At 45.5% G+C, this 17,977-nt stretch overlaps 1 protein-coding gene across 1 annotated transcript in view; it reads left to right on the plus strand.

Annotated features, from left to right (window-relative positions):
- The window catches only part of LOC311320254 (phospholipid-transporting ATPase ABCA1), a gene marked incomplete at both ends in the record, with an annotated part of 445,813 nt that overhangs the window by 371,016 nt on the left and 56,820 nt on the right, over positions 1 to 17,977 (plus strand). The window contains one exon of the mRNA XM_084451987.1: positions 4,768 to 5,011. Coding sequence (XP_084308113.1) covers positions 4,768 to 5,011 — 244 coding nt within the window. The remainder of the gene's footprint in view (positions 1 to 4,767; positions 5,012 to 17,977) is intronic.

A 17,977-nucleotide genomic window follows, 5' to 3' on the forward strand; every position in this document is an offset into this window, starting at 1 on the left:
TGGTTGCTAGCCCTGTAGCTAGCTGTCTAGTTAATGGTAGCTAACGTTACAGCAGGGGTGCCCAACCCGTCGATCGCGGTCTACCGGTAGACCGTGGACTGATACCAAGTCGATCGCGAGCTGTTTAGAAAAAAAAGTGTTTTCCTTTTATATAAATCTTTCTTTAAATGTGTATCATTCCTGCTGTGTACCCCGTCACTTCAACACTTAAAAAACAACAACTCTAGGCACGTTTTATAGACAGCCTACGTTAACGTGAATCTGTTGTCTGGGCGCGTGTGAAAGTTCAGTCAAGGTCAACATTAGCTAGCTGACGAAGCGCCTAGTAACGTCAACATGGCAGAGAGCAAAAGAGCAAAAACCTACAATTTTCACCCTGAATGGGAGGAGGATTATTTTTTTGTTTATTCACACTCGAAGCCAGTTTGTCTCATCTGCAATGCAAGCGTTGCATTAGCAAAGAAGGGCAATCTGGAGCAACATTTCAAGACAGTACACGGGCGCTATGAGAAGGATTACCCTGCGAAGACGGCTCTACGCTCCACAAAAGTTTGTGAATTGAAGGCACAGCTAGCAGCCCAGCAGTCAATCTTCACCAAACCCAAGGCCCAGGGTAAAGCCGCAACTATAGCTTCCTATCGTGTCAGTCACGTTCTTGCCAGACACAAGAAGTCGTTCAAGGACGGCGAAATTGTGAAAGAAGCGTTTCTTGAGGCTGCGGATAGCCTTTTCAACGACTTCAAGAATAAAACGGAGATCGTGAAGGCCATTAAGGACGTACAGCTGTCCCGGAGTACTACTACAAGGCGATGTGAGGGAATGGCTGTCGATGTCGAGGAGCAACTCACGAAGGATATTGATGCATGTGAGTGCTTTTCTCTACAATTCGATGAGTCAACTGATATGGTGGATGTAGCACAGTTGTGTGTGTTTATCCGAATGGTTTTTGGAGACATGAGCGCCAAGGAAGAGCTACTCACCATTTTGCCATTGAAAGGGCACACCAGAGGTGAAGATATTTTCAATGCTTTCATGGAATTTGTTAATGAAAGAAAATTGCCCCTCTTCAAGCTCATCTCAATCACAACTGATGGCGCTCCAGCCATGGTAGGCCGCACCAGTGGGTTCATTGCACTGTGCAAAGCAAGTTAATCTTTCCCGGATATCCTGAATTATCATTGTATAATTCACCAGCAAGCGTTGTGCGGGAAGATTTAAAATATGAAAGAAGTGATGGATGTTGCGATGAAGATTGTGTGTTCCGTTCGGGCCAGGAGTCTGCAGAGAAGACTATTCCGTGCGCACTTGGAGGAGAACGATGCCGAGCACACAGACCTGCTGCTGCACACGGATGTAAGGTGGCTAAGCAGAGGTAAATTTTTGTCCAGATTCACTGAGCTGTTGCCTGAAATCAAGGATTTCCTGAAACTTTCAAAACATGTGGAGTACCATGCAAAGCTCGAGGACCACCAGTGGCTTTTAGATTTATCTTTCCTCACCGATCTCACTGGCGAGCTCAATGAACTTAATTTAGAGCTGCAGGGTAAGGATGAAGACGTGATCAACATGATGAGTTCAGTGAACACGTTTAAAAGCAAGCTACAGCTGATATCAAGGAGGCTGCAGCGTGGTGACCTGTGCAACTTTCCTGTCATGCAGGCAGAACTACACCGTCAGGGTAAAGACGTCACCCAGCTTGACAGTGCACGTTATGAGAAGCAAGTTCAGAACATTTTGTCAGAGTTTGAGAAGCGTTTTACTGACTTTGCATCCATCGAGCCTGTTGCCAGCTATATGTGTTACCCATTTGGTGCAAGTATTGATGTGGGTGACATTGCCTCCAAAGTCGTATCAGTGTTCAAGATGGACCTTAACCCTAGCTCTGCTGTTGAGGACGAGATTCTGACATTGCAAAATGACATTGAGATCAAAGCCAGGGCTACATCAGCGAAACCTGATGAGCGTGGAGTGTTCTGGAACCTACTGCTGGAAGAAAAGTATCCCCACCTCAGAAGATGTGCCTTGAACCTAACAGCACTTTTTGGATCAACCTATTTGTGCGAGTCTGCTTTCTCTCACATGAAAATCATCAAGTCCAAGTACAGATCCACAATGACTGATGAGCACCTTGCAGCCTGCCTACGCCTAGCAACCAGCTCCTACTGCCCTGACTACGAGAAACTAGCTGCCTCCTCCCAGTGCCAGGTCTCCCACTAAGGTACAGAAATGCATTTATTTCCTATTTTCAAAGTTAGAGATCTAGCCTACCTATTTTGTATCTGGTTTGCTTCTCTGTTTGTTAGGTGCATATTGCATACAGGCCAGTAAGGGCTATGGCTCCCTACTGTGTGTGTGTGTGTGTGTGTGTGTGTGTGTGTGTGTGTGTGTGTGTGTGTGTGTGTGTGTGTGTGTGTGTGTGTGTGTGTGTGTGTGTGTGTGTGTGTGTGTGTGTGTGTGTGTGTGTGTGTGTGTGTGTGTGTGTGTGTGTGAGAGAGAGAGAGATAAAGGGGGAGGGTTTGTGATGGTCTCCAAGTGGCTGTGACAAAGAGAAAAAAAGTATGTTGTGAGTTATATGCAGACTGGGAACTGTGTGTCTGTGTTGTATGCGCGTGTGTGTGTTTGCGATGTTGAAACTGGACTGGTAGATCTCGACAGGCTGGCTTCTCGAAAAGTAGATCTTGGTTCAAAAAAGGTTGGGCACCCCTGCGTTACAGTATCTAGCAGCTAGCTTACCAGAACGGTAGTTGGCTGGTTGCTAGAACTGTAGCTAGCTGTCTAGTTAATGGTAGCTAACGTTACAGTATCTAGCAGCTAGCTTACCAGAACGGTAGTTGGCTGGTTGCTAGAACTGTAGCTAGCTGTCTAGTTAATGGTAGCTAACGTTAGCTAGCAGCTAGCTAACCAGATCGAGTTGTTACCAGAACGTAAGCTTACTAGCTAACGTTAGCTACCTAGCTTAGCACTTTCTTCACACACTAGGCTAACGGCTCTCATTGTGATGTTTAATGTGAGACCGCAGGCAACTGACTGACTGATATATAGTAGCAACATAGCTACTCTCACCTTTCTTGTGGAAACGATTGCTTATATGCTGGGCTCCCGCTCTGCTGCCTTTTCTCCTGGTCTCTCTCTCCACTCTTTTCTGGATTTTTAAAGAAAAAAAACACCTTCCTTAACACCTAGGTTACTGTAGTGTTGGGTGACAAAGTCCTCACCATACTCTCTTGTTCTATCTGGCAATTTGGAAACCAGGTTGCTGGCAACTGAAATGAAAAAGGTGTTGAAAATCATTCCGACTTTGCCTTTGTTGAGCTCTATACCCTTGTCAGTATGTAACTATGTTTGCCTCATTGGTCTTTCATTTACTTGTCTTGATCAGTTCATGCGTCATATTCCTATATTTCTTAAAATGCTCAAACTCGTCTGGTTCTTGGGATTTTCTAAACTTAGCCAATTCTGAATCTTGTTGCTTTATCATTTCCCTTATTGAATGGTCTGAATGGTCACCGAGCAGTGGTGAAAGGATAAGTAGAGTAGGGAGGAGAGGATGAAGACAGTGAAAAGACGAGTAGAGGAGGGATGAGAGGATGAAGACAGTGAAGGGATGAGTAGAGGAGGGGTGAGAGGATGATGACAGTGACGGGATGAGTAGAGGAGGGGTGAGAGGATGAGGGTGATGACAGTGACGGGATGAGTAGAGGAGGGGTGAGAGGATGAAGATAGTGAAGGGATGAGTAGAGGAGGGGTGAGAGGATGAGGATGATGACAGTGAAGGGATGTGTAGAGGAGGGTTGAGAGGATGACAGTGAAGGGATGAGTAGAGGAGGGGTGAGCGGATGAGGATGATGACAGTGATGGGATGAGTAGAGGAGGGGTGAGAGGATGAGGATGATGACAGTGACGGGATGAGTAGAGGAGGGGTGAGAGGATGAAGACAGTGACGGGATGAGTAGAGGAGGGGTGAAAGGATGAGGATGATGACAGTGACGGGATGAGTAGAGGATGGATGGGGGGATGAGGGAGGAGAGGATGAAGACAGTGAAAAGATGAGTAGAGGGGGGAGGAGAGGATGAAGACAGTGAAGGAATGAGAGGACGGTGTATATTAGGTAATGAGGATAACTGGAGGAAGGGGGAGGAAGGGAAAGACTAATTCCTTTAGACGAGGGGCGAACGCACATGGGTGCTCATGCATGTAGTCTCATGCCTTCTCTCTCTCTCTCTCTCGCACGCCCCCTCACACTCTCACGCACCTGCTCCTCGACTCGCCCTGACGGTCCCGACACGCCGGGAGCCTTCAGCCAGCCTGGGGAAATGAAGATCAATTATACATCCCCCTCCCTCCCTCCTTCCCTTGCTCCACTTCTCCCCTCCCCCTCGGATAGGCCGGCTTCCTGCTGCCACAGTGTCTGTCCATATACAGGGGAGGAGGAAATAGAGGAACTAGCAGCACTTAGTCATGCTAGTCAGGGTTCTGAAATTCACCTTGGGTGGATTGTACCATACTGTGGGTGGGTGGTGGGGGGGCGTTGGGGTCGCAACAAAGGTCTGTCCTACCGTAAATACCTCAAGCGTCGACAACCTCCACCTCGCCTCTGTCCCACGTGTGCACCTGATTGAACACACATATATCCTCTTTTGTTTGTTCAATGCGTGTGTTTGTACATGTCCATGTGCACGTGATTGATGTGTGTGCGTGCGTGCCCATCCTTTACCGCCTGTCTGCATGTGGTGACGGATGTGCATGTGTGTGTGCACGTCTTCCCAGGTTCGGCGACGGCTACACTGTGATTGTGCGTGTTGGCGGCTGCCCTCCCGCCCTGGTCCCTGTGGAGGACTTCGTCCGGGAGACCTTCCCCGGCAGCGTCCTGAAGGAAAAGCACCACAACACCCTGCAGTACCAGCTCCCGCACGGCGAGGGTGCTCTCGCCACCATCTTCAGCCAGTTCACCTGTCACCAGCAGAGTCTGGGGGTGGAGGACTACTCTGTGTCCCAGACAACACTGGATCAGGTGCCAACTTACCCCCCTTACTACTCTTCTCTCTGTTGTTTCAGCTCTGTTGGATTCACACAGGTTCAGCCGTAGAAATGGTGAATCTCCATTGACATGTTTGTAGTCAGGCTAATTAATCTGTGACCAAGAATCTGTCCGTTAGCATCTCACTATGCTCTTCCCTTGCACCCACAATGGTTTTGCTCTTACTCTAAAAACAAAATGGCGCAATATAGAACCATTTCGAACACCAGAAGAGCACTCTGAACAGATGTTTGATATAGAGGTTTGATATTCAGGTATCTTACATACAGAATCTATACAGAATTGTTTTCAGGGAAGAAAACAGCATTGAGGTTTCCAAACAGCATCTTACTGAGCTGAAAAAGCTACAGATGCTCTTAGGATTGTAGCCTGATATCAGACAGTTCAGGCAATTTTTACATGCGAGGCAACAATAAAATACAGTTGATTTGTTATTTTAGTTGTCATACGCTTGCTTGTGGTAATGTACATTCTGCACCTCATGTTGGGCTTAGTGTAGCTGACACACGGTGGAGCCGTGCTGTAGCTCCTTTGCACAATGAGAGAGGGGGGAATGTTTGTGAGTATGACAGGACCGGGCCGCTCAGAGCTTTGGTCCCATCGGTAAACTTTCATGTGTCCGGTTTGAGCCACGGTGTCTTCCCCTACTGTCAAACTTGCAGATGTGACAACCGCTGGCCCCACCGGTAATGCAGGAACGCGGCGTTCAACTAGAATCATTGATCAACCGTTGCCCTGTTTAAATGTTGTATCCTCGGTTCGGGCGGCGACATGCTTTTCTGCTTCTACGGCCGCTAAAACACTTTTGCTTGGCGACAGGGACAGTGTGGGAAAGTTGTCTCATGAGTCAACTAGCTCACGCTCAGTTACTCTGCATGTTGCTGACACTCTATCTGGTTCTCATGCAAATGAGATGACAAGTTTCCCCGAACATGTGGAAAATGAAAGCGGTGCTTTCTTTCTCTCTCGCAACACGCATGCTCGCGCTCATGCTAGCTTGCGCACTGCCATTGAGCACAGAGGTTGTGGGCTGTCTGGATGTCATTGCTTTCTGCCTTCACTAGCAGTGTTGAATGCTGAGCAGACGAAGGCTGGATATGCAAATGTGGAGACAAGATTCCCTGAATTATGAGACTCCGCTGCTTTGTCTGAATGTGCAAATTGATGACGTGTTATCAGTAATGCGGATGCTGTAGACTCAATTCCTTATTCTATGAATGAAGTGCTTCTCGGCAGGAATACCATTTACCCTCATACTGAATCGGGACATGGGACTTCTAGGTGGTGGGCCGAAGGGCGATTTCTTGATTTTGAACTAAAGTCATTGAGGGATTACGAGATATTTTATGTGTAGATTCTAGACATCTGTATGAGTAAAAAAGCTATTAGCTTAAATAGCTGCACGATTTTCTGTAATCCGTAATTTTTAATCATTCTTAATGTTCAGGTAACTTGGACAGGCAACTACAGTTTTGGTCCGTCCTACATGACGTATCGCAAAATTAGTTAATGAAGTGCTTCAAAAGTAGAGGCTCGTTTGAATCAGCGTGAGCTAGTCAGAATGTAAACAATCGCCACATGAATGGGACTGTCATGCATAGAGGTTTAGGCTAAATGCATGACAGTCCCGATATCGTTCTGGTTAGCCTACAACCTTCTTTTACAAAACCTTTCAACTGCATCCTACCTTACCATTTCAGCAATTCTGTACTTTAACCTATATTAAACATCCTTGAAATGAAATCTTGTCGGTTTGCCAGCTCCATAGTGGGTGAAGAGATGGAATGCTATATGCATATAGGTGAGTCATTCCTCCAAACCGGTACAATTTGGACTTTGGCATTCTCAATTTTTTTTACCAAAACGTATTCATTATCTGAATAGTTCACAACTTTAAGAACATATTGAACTTAGAGAAAATTTTATTTTCCCACCTCAGGTAGAAAATCCCAATTATTATTGGTCATTATTGTATGATGTGGGCACTATTTATCCTCAACTCAGTTATGAACATTATGGAATTGGTCTGAACTCTATTAAAACATATTTTTGTAATTACAACATAATTTTTCTATGTATCAGATGTCCCTCACACCAATTAAATGATTGAAAACCGAAGAAATGCTGAAAATCTCACACTGTTGCAATACTTCGGCCTGAAATAGCCGTATTTTGAGCCAAGGACCACCTGGACTTTGAGTTAAAGGTGTTTTTACCTCAGAATGTGAGCTAAAATGTATATTTATATGATCTTCAAAACATTTCAGACAACCTCCAACCATAAATGAATTACTGTTTCATATACAATAATAAATAATTGATAAAAATGTATGTGTGACGGAGTTGATACTTGCGTGACGGAGTTGAAGATCATAACAGAGTTGAAGAGACAAATACAGCTTAACATAACAATCTTTTTTTAAACTATCAAATCCACTCTCAGATTTTCTATAAACACTGTATTTCATCATGTAACCATTTAAAAATGACAATAGATATAAATTACAATTGATTAACGTTTTATTAACCAATGGAAAAACAACAAGAACAAGGACGGGTCTTTTCTTTTCTTTGTCTTTTCTTCCCCTCCACACGTTGCCTATAAACACACAATCACCAAGTTATTCAACACATAAATATGTGTGTTTAAAGTGTGGGTGTAGGCGTGTGAGTGAAAGCATGTGTCTGTGTGCATTTGTATGTGTGTCAGCATGTGTGAGTGTGTGTATGTGTGTGTGTGTGTGTGTGTGTGTGTGTGTAAACGTGTGCATGCAAGCATGTGTGTCAACATGTGTGTGTGTGCATGTGTGTATGTGCATGCGAGCATGTGTGTGTTTGTGCAAGTGGGTGTGTATGTGTGTGTCTACTCTGTGCATGTATGTATGGAAGCATACAATCCTGTGTTTGTGTTTGTGGCGTGCATGTGTTAAACACCTCAGACGGCTGCAGGCCCTTTCCCCTCACCGCTCTTCCTTCCATTCATCCATCGTCATCCGCTTATCCGGGGTCGGCTCGCGGAGGCAGCAGTTCCAGCAGGGGGCCCCAGACATCCCTTTCCCTAGCAGCATCAACCAGCTCTGCCTGGGGAATCTTTAGCCGCTCACAGGCCAGTGTGGAGATGTAGTCCTGCCACCTGGTCCTGGGTCTACCCCGCGGCCTCCTCCCAGCCGGACATGCCTGGAACACCTCCCTAGGGAGGCGCCAAGGAGGCATCCTCACTAGATGCCCGAACCACCTCATCTTGCTCCTTTCGACGCAAAGGAGCAGCGGCTCTACTCCGAGTCTCTCCCAGATGACTGAACTTCTCACCTGATCTCTCAGGGAGACCCCAGCCACCCTCCGGAGAAAATTCATTTCGGACGCTTTTATCCGTGATCTCGTTCTTTCGGTCATGACTCATCCTTCATGACCATAGGTGAGGGTGGGGACAAAGATAGACTGGTAGATCGAGAGCTTTGCCTTTTGGCTCAGCTCTCTTTTCGTGTGCGGTTTTCGCTGCGCGGTAAAGCGACTGCAGAACCGCACCAGCTGCTCCGATTCTCCGGCCAAACTCCCTCTCCATGGTTCCCTCACTTTTGAACAAGACCCCCAGATACTTGAACTCCTTCACTTGGGGTAAGGACTAATTTCCTACTCGGAGCAGACAGACCACCGGTTTCCTGCTGAGAACCATGGCCTCAGATTTAGAAGTGCTGATTCTCATCCCAGCTGCTTCACACTCAGTTGTGAACCTATCCAGAGAGTACTGGAAGTCACAGGCAGATGATGCCATCAGGACCACATCATCTGCAAATAGCTCCAGGTGTACAGGGATTGGATGGCCCTCAGTAGGGACCCCCTCACCCCACACTCCCGCATAACACTCCACAAGACCTCTCGAGGGACCCGGTCATAAGTCTTCTCCAAGTCCACAATACACATGTAGACAGGTTGGGCAAACTCCCAAGCCCCCTCCAAGATCCCGAGTGAAGAGCTGGTCGGTGGTTCCATGACCAGGACGAATTCCGCATTGTTCCTCTTCGATCTGAGGTTCGACTATCGGCCGGACCCTCCTTTCCAGCACCTTGGAGTACACTTTCCCTGGGAGGCTGAGTAATGTGATGCCTCTATAATTGGCACACACCCTCTGGTCCCCTTTTTTGAATATTGGGACCACCACCCCAGTCTGCCACTCCTTTGGCACTGACCCGGACTTCCACGCAATGTTAAAGAGGTGTGTCAACCAAGACAGCCCCTCAACACCCAGCACCTTCAGCATTTCTGGACGGATCTCATCAGTCCCTGGGGCTTTGCCACTGTGGAGTTGTTTGACTACCTCAGTGATCTCCTCCAGGGAAATTGACGATGGCCCCTCATCATCTTCCGGCTCTGCCTCGATCGTAGAGCGTGGGTTAGTCAGGTTCAGGAGTTCCTCAAAGTGCTCCTTCCAACGCTCAACAACCTCCTCAGTTGAGATCAGCAGTATCCCTTCCTTGCTGTATATAGCTTGCATGGTCCCCCGCTTTCCCTTCCTGAGGTGTCTGATGGTCTTCCAGAAACACTTTGGTGCCGACCGAAAGTCCTTCTCCATGGTTTCTCCGAACTCCTCCCACACCCTCTGCTTTGCCTTGGTCATGGCCGAAGCCGCAGCCCTCCGGGCCAGTCGATACCCTGCAACTGCTTCTGGAGTCCCCCGGGCTAACATATCCCGGAAGGCCTTCTTCTTCAGTTGGACGGCTTCCCTGACCACCGCTGTCCACCACGGTGTCCGAGGGTTACCGCCCCTTGAGGTACCTATGGCCCTCAGGCCACAGCTCCCAGCCACAGCTTCAGCAATGGAGGCTTTGAACACCGACCACTCATGCCCGATGTCCCCAACATCCACAGGGATGCCTGAGAAGCTCCACCAAAGGTGGCAATTGAAATCTCTCCGGACAGGCTCTTCCTCCAGACGTTCCCAGTTCACCCTCACTACACGCTTGGGTTTTCCAGGTCTGGAAGAATGACTCAGGTAATGCGACCAGTTCGGTGACACCAATTTCAGAGAATAGTTGGAAAAAGTTTGTGGACTAAGGAGAGTGTTATAGCCAAGGATGCCATTTTTAGATTTAATTTGTCCTCGGACGAAAACCATGTTGTGTCTATACCAGCCAACACTGGATCACAGAGTGCGCTATTGTCACTTTACAAACACAACAAATATTGCCCATGCTCGGAAGAGAGAAGGCTATCCAGGAAGAAAGCGACAGCAAATGTTTGTATTATTTTGCATTATTATGGATAGGCCTACAGTTAGTGCATTAGACAAGTGAACCTTGAAATACTGTTATAAATTCAGTTTCTGTTATAAATTCCTCAAAGTGCAGTCTCCCTCACCGGCACAACCGCTGCCCCTAGAGGGTGCAGATCCTAAGGTGATCCCAATTAAGGCTATGTCTGATCACCTGTGCTCAGTGCTCACCTCACTATAAGGAGCAGTGGTTGTTCGCATACACAAATACAAGCTCATGCGTTACCAGCTTGCTCCCCAAGAGTCATGGGTCAATGCTGATTTAAGGTCATGCTATTGTTTGCCTGTCTTATTTGATTGGTTGATCATTAGTCAAGGTAATTCTAATTGTTTGGAGTATGTTTGGTTTGATCTAGTATCATACTGTTTAAGCTACAAGCATTATGGTGCATAATCATGTTCATTAAACAATATCCTCAGTATTTGGAATGATCAATTGGGTTCTCTTATTGTGCTTTCCAGTGTTGGAGATACAAAATGACACAGGGGACAGGCAGGAAACAGGAGAAAAGACTTTAAGGTCATCTACCACAAACCTCCACCATGCACCCAAGAGAGGATCCCATCTGCTACGAATCCAATGCATCATATGCCAATGAGATAAATACTCAATTGATAAACACAGCAGAAAAAGAAGTAAAGAGAGGTTGGTGCAGTGTGAAACTGTAAATGCAGGACAGTTGGTTCTTGCTGCTGAAGAGAAGAAAGATAAAGTGCTTCTTCTGCACATCCGTGGGATGGATCTGGTGGCTTCTGAGGCAAGGTACTATTCTACCTGCTACAGGGACAAGGTACCTATATGAAAAGCTGAAAAATACAAACACAGATGGAGAATTCTATGAGTGGATATAAAAATTTCTGTGACACTGTGATTGAAGATCAACTGCTAAAGAAACGAGAAGTCTTTAAAGGGAGGGAGTCAACATTGGATCATACAAGGCAATCTCATTAAAATCCCGACTTCAAAAGTCATACTTGTTTATGTAGATGACTTAATCCTGGGAATTAAATGAGCAAGATAACCTCCATATTACACTGTTGCAATTTAAAGTTGAATATGCTATTTCCCTATAGCTCAAAAATACACAATTTGGATGGCTCTCAACCTTAATTTCACATCTCATAAATATGCTTAGATCATTAATTTGTCCTAATCTGTGTGTTTATCTGAAAATCTCAATACATGCTGTGACATATTGAAGAGGTCACTTCAAATTGTTTAACTCGCTTTTCAAGTTCAGCCCTGTGGATGCAATTCTGTTAGGCTTTATTTTAATACTTGGTTGATGTAGTTAGGTGCAGAGCAGTTAAACACGGTACCCTGAGAATAGTCTGGAACAGATCTACAAAGGTCAACTTTATAATTATGCGTTTTCAATACTTGTATACCCACTCTAAACCAAACTTCAGTCACAGTTACAACAGTAAAACCTGGAAATCTTTGTTGCTTTCAAATCTTATATATGCAGAATGCAGTATTTTCCATCCATCTTCGTCTACCGTATAGACCCAACAGTCAAGTGGAGTGCAACATTCAAATAGGACAAACGAGTACTGGGGTGTGTTCTTGTCTTTTCCTTCGTTCAATGGCTTCTGTTTCAGGAGAGAAATGCTTTGAGTTACTTTGGTGTCCTAGTGAGTGTGGGGTGTATGTTTATGAGATCATGGCTGTGGAGCTTGTCCACGTTGCCATACCGATCCTGGGAAGGAGGTGACAGGCAAGGTCACTTCTTTCAATAGCTCCTCCTCAGAGGAAGCCATAGTGTGGTGGCCCATGATTGTGTGTTGCTGAAGTGGCGGTCAGAGTTGTCATCCTGACAGCAATAAGGAAAAGGTAGTGTGTTATTCTTTGTCTGATTCCTCATCTGAGGAGACCAGAGAGTGAGCTTTCGCCCTGGTAGTGACACCGGGTGTTGCATCTTGGTTGTTGGAATCCTTGGGCCGGTTGTGCTCATCCTTATTCGGAACCAGCCTGCAGTGGCTGGCGTGTACCCACGAAGTCCGCTCTGCTACGCCTGGGTCGTCAGCAGGATCTGGTACGGGCCCAGCCAACAGGCACTATGGTTTCAGGTCTCCGATCACAACCCACTGGCCTGGTTGGAGATGATGCAGGAAGCCCTCTCTGGCATCCGGAATGGTCGCCTTCCCTTAGTGATGATTTCATACGGGGAGCAGAGACTTGCAGGTCGGCAAAGTCTTTGAGAGACATGGGAGGAGAGACCTGTGAATCCACAGATGAGAGAGACAGCATAGACAAAACAGGAGAGCAAGAGGAGAGCCCCGCAGCTTTAGCAGCGGAATTGGCAACCATACTACCTATGGACACAGGATCAGAGGTTTCAACAGGAGCTTGGCCTTTGCCCACTATTTTACTAGATCATAGAAAATATTACACATTAAGTTTACCAGTTAACGTGATAAAATCCACTCGCCCTTTTACATAAATAACTGAATGAATGACCTCATGTAGAGCCAGTCCTCTGGTCTCGTGTGGTCTCCCTGTTCTGCAAAAAACAGTGAACTCTGGGGTAAAGCAATATCTGTTAACATCCTTCACTACCCCTGTTTTTTGAAACATGATCTGGTCAGTGTGCTAATTTGAAAACATCATGAAAGCATGGAAGATGCAGTATAGGTTATGCTAATTATGAAATGAGCATTCATTCAAAATCAGGGTGAGAGGTGCATCTTTGAAATGCACGGTCAACAGTACATTCTGATAAACCAGCAGCCTTGAAAAGAAGAACAGACACAGCATGCAGGACATGGACAAAACAGCGTGCGCAGTGCTACTAGGTCTGAAACATAGCGCCAGTGGTAGCTGCCACTGATTTCAAGTAGGACATGAGTCCTCTTAACAGAGTCAAGTCTTTTTGGAGTCAGAAATACTTAAACAGGGTGTGTTAGTCATTGTTAGAGCCAGTCGGGCTCGTCAGTCCATGTAATCTTGTCAGGGGGAGCTAGCTTTTGTCTAATGAGGGTTATGTCTGCAAAAATCAGGGATAGACTCTGCAGTAGCCTAGTCCCAAGCAGGGCATTTTTTATGTATTTATTATTATTACGTGACGAAGGTAATCAACCTGCTCCCGCACCAATTGGATTTAGTTCTTAAAAATTCTATGGTCATTTCCTAAAATAACATAACACTTTTGTGTCATCAAACCATGTCTCCTTGTTTCTAACACGAAGTTAGAAGCTAATTTAAAGAGGGGAGACCCTAACACATTATGTAAAACAACGCCCTCTAAGGGTGAAAGCAAAAATTCCCTGAAGTCAGTGTGAACAAATGGAAAAAAATGCATTACTCAAAATAGCTTCATATGCGATTCTCAAAGTCTGAACAAATATAATTTATCTAAACCGTTCTTAAAAGAACACTAGGGGTGTTGCAAGTTGAGCTCTTAATTTCAACAATCACATTTCTGCGTTTGAGGACAGAGTTTTGAGCATGCTTCGGACGTGATGGTTCCTTGGGTCTGACAACCGCTTGGTTACTATTCTTAAATCTAGTCTAGGTCATATCTATCTCTTACCCAAAGTCAGTCGGGCAACGTTGGGGTGAGGTGTTTGACCAGCATCCCACGCGAACCAAGGTGTCAGCCCATCTGTATGGGAAGTCGGTTACCCCGGTTGCTGGAGAGTCACCTGGTGTGAGTATCCATTCCTGGAGTAGCCTCCATCTCTCGTCCCGTGCCTGTGTCTACTCTGTAAACAAACTTCAGAAATAATACGTGACACATTTGTTTTACCATGCAGCTGTCTCTGTGGGCCGTCAGATGCACAGACAGAGCTGCATGGGCAGTTTACATACAATAAAAGACAGACAAAATAAAAGACAGACAATTCCTCATCACCCTTGTGGGTAACACCAGGTCTTCTTAGAAATTATGCGCCGGAGGTAAATAAACATAACAAAATAAATCATAGAAAATAGTTTTGATAAATTGGAGTGGTCTTTTTTTTTTTCTTTCAAGAATATATCCAATTAGTTAAAGGCCGTGACCCATGATATTGTAGTGTGGCGGTTTTACCTTCTTAGGCTGGATGATATCAATTCCGTTGGAGTCACACCTCCAAAAACTAGTTTGCAAAGCAGATCTGAGCATATTAAGTTAATATGACAATACAGTGAATTGAGTGTGAAGTTAGCATCATCTAACACAACTTTAATTGGCAGTCATTTCAAATTATTAAAATACTTGCGGTTCCAACCGGTTTGGCATTTATCCGGTAGTCCAGGAACGACAGTTGTCTGTAAAACTCAGAACCAATGAATGTGCATCTGAAATCAGCTATAACATGAAATTTTAAACTGAACAAAAAAAAGTGTAGTTAACAAAATTGGGTCGTTAGACAATATGTATGCAGATTAAGATATTGGCAAATATTATTTTATTTTTTTCTCTCTTTCTCTCTTTCCCCCCTTTGTCACATACACCCTCACTCTCCCTAGACTTTCCCTACTGAAATATCTATCTTATCTAGTCAGAATCCACCACCCTGTGGAGCATTATCAGAAGACTTCTGTACTCTAGCGTAAAGTCTACATGTCCTCTGTAAATGTCCTCTGCGGTTGCAGAAATAACAACGGTTATTAGATCGGTCAAACTTGCTGTTTTGTTGTGAATCTCCCTGGTTATCTCTGTACCCCCCTGATTGTTTTTTCTGTCCACCCATCTGTTGCTGCCCAGTGCGAGCGTTGTTGTTGAAGTACCTAAACTGCGCTGCCTGCAGTCTTGCAGAGTCCCTTTTTATCTCAGCTTCACGTTGTTCATTGAGCAGACGGATAATTGGCAAGCACAGTTTACCAAACTCAGTTACCAGATGTTCAACAGAATTAGCAGTTCTAGCATAACCTGGATGGTCATCTTGTGAGTTAGAAGCAGGAACAAAGGGATGGGGCAGAGACGGTGTGGCAGTGTCAAAGGGGTGATCAGGGGTCACAGGGACACCAACTGGAGGGCGAGACACAGCAGGAGGGTATGACACAGGGAAAGCAACCATATGTGACCGCCGCTGGTAATTTGGTCCTCAACTAGGCAAAGGTCATTTTTCAGTTTTTTTACAGATCATGAAAGTGCAGATTGAAAGCTTTCAAAAGAGGTCTCATACATTGAAATCTGAACATAGTTGAAGAAGATATGCTTATTTGAATGCTAGTACTGCCAAATCAACTTAGCTGAGAAATCCTCCTCCAAAGTTCTCCAACATTTGCACACCTCTGACTGCCAGGTAATGGGCATGAACAATAGCCTGGTAACCGCACCCCCAGCCACTCCCCCACTGGACGATCTGTCATTATCTGTCAGAGTGGCTGTCAACTTGGGGTATTACCTGAGAGTGGCTGCCAAGTGGGGTGCTCTCTCACTGATGACCCCACACTCTTTGAGTCAGTATTAATCTTGTTCTTAAAGGAAAATGCTCGTTTTTGACAACCTGGACCTTATTTACGACATATTATAAGAAGTTTGACTCACCGAGATCACTTTTGTGTTGTTCGGAGGCCTGTAGAAGAAATTTAAAATCCAGCGCGACCCAGTATATCCATGTAATCGCGTCGGACGGGGCAACGGGAATGCAGTTTCTCAAAATCCATTTTCGGCCGCTAAACGGTTGTTTTCATCAATCAGATTGGATGAATCGACAGTTGAGATTCCTCAACGCGAGGCATTGTAGTGGTTTTCAAATACGAGGTCTTTAGCCTCTGTAATATGATCTTTACACGCCTCTCCCCCACTTGCTCCAGCACGCATGCGCACAGGCCAGCGCGCAGACTGGCTATTCTCCGGCTCACATTCTCTGCGCTACGATCGGATTGTTGCTGACGAATGACGACGACAATATTCTCGGCACCAACAACGATCGTAGCACAGAGAATGTGAGCCGGAGAATAGCCAGTCTGCGCGCTGGCCTGTGCGCATGCGTGCTGGAGCAAGTGGGGGAGAGGCGTGTAAAGATCATATTACAGAGGCTAAAGACCTCGTATTTGAAAACCACTACAATGCCTCGCGTTGAGGAATCTCAACTGTCGATTCATCCAATCTGATTGATGAAAACAACCGTTTAGCGGCCGAAAATGGATTTTGAGAAACTGCATTCCCGTTGCCCCGTCCGACGCGATTACATGGATATACTGGCTCGCGCTGGATTTTAAATTTCTTCTACAGGCCTCCGAACAACACAAAAGTGATCTCGGTGAGTCAAACTTCTTATAATATGTCGTAAATAAGGTCCAGGTTGTCAAAAACGAGCATTTTCCTTTAACTGCATTCACAACACAATATAAGATGAAGTTCAAATTTAACATTCTTTATTGTCACATACATGATATAAAGTACAAGCATAAGTAGTAAAGTGTACAAAAAAAGGCAACAGTCTAAGTGTTAAAGTGTACAGTCAGTTGTCTGTTTATAGACAAGGTGCATAGTGTTCATTGTGATCAAGTGTACAACAAAGTAATAACAGTCCCCAGCTCAATACTCAAGGTAATAACAACAGTACTCGGCTCAGTATTCAATAGTCTGACAATGCAGTCTGTGCAAGTGTGGGCAAGTCTGTGCAAGAGAACAAGCAACGCTTCAGTATACAAACAGGAAAAGGCTGTGGCCTTTCTCCTGCAGTGCTGTCCGTCCTGTTGATCTGCAGTGAATCTACAAGCGGACAGTCTTGTTCTGAGCTGCTGTGGAGTTTGGCGGGGGACATGTGACGTCTCGTCCCTCATCAGAACAGAACTCTCTGATCTTGTCAAATAGATACGTCTGTCTGGCCATGTCCAGTCCGGGTGGGGCTTGCACAAGAAGACCTTCTCTGGGGGGCAGGACATCAGGCTTGCGCAGCAGCGGAAACTCGACTGCTGGTGCATCACAGTGTTCTCTGGCCACAACCATGCCAGGTCTCTCAGCATCAAAACTGCAATATAATAGAAGGAAGAAAGTACATTAAACTATTGCCCACAGTACTGGCACTCCATATAGATAAAATAGTACCAGAATGTGTTGATTAAATAGACTTGCTAATGCATGATAGGATGAACGTATTCTCACCTGTTGTGCAAAAAAAAAAATGCTGTAGTGCATAGTGATCTTCTTGCTGGCTGGTATGGAGGGGCCAAGGGAGAGCTGCAAATCCTCACATGTTTTTGCTCATCCTGTAACCAAAACAAAAAACAAAGGTGTCAGACTACCATACCTCTCATGCTCTCTCATTCTGTTTCTCTCAGCTACCTAGCTAGATATAAGATGCCTCGCTGGCTAGTTTAGGAACAAAGGGCTAGCTCACTAGCTAGCCATGTCCCTGTGCTAGGCAGCTGGCTAGATATTAGCTGCCTTGCTGGCTAGTTTAGGAACAAAAGGCTTGCTCACTAGCTAGCCATGTCCCTGTGCTAGGCAGCTGGCTAGATATTAGCTGCCTTGCTGGCTAGTTTAGGAACGAAGGGACAGCTCAGCTAACTAGTTAGCTAACCTTAGCTAGCTAGCCTTTGTTAGTTAGTGCTAGTGCCTTTGTTATGCTAGCTAGACTTAGTCACTTGTTTAGAAAGGAGCTACTGCTAAACGACTAACATTAATGAATGTAAACAGCACAGATAGTATAAAGATAGCTTACCCCAAAGCAAAGCAGAATGCTTGGCGGCAGACAACAGTGTTGTGAATCTGGTACGTCGTTCGACCGCA

The sequence above is a fragment of the Borostomias antarcticus genome, assembly GCF_949987555.1.
Source record: "Borostomias antarcticus genome assembly, chromosome: 17".
NCBI lineage: Eukaryota > Metazoa > Chordata > Actinopteri > Stomiiformes > Stomiidae > Borostomias > Borostomias antarcticus.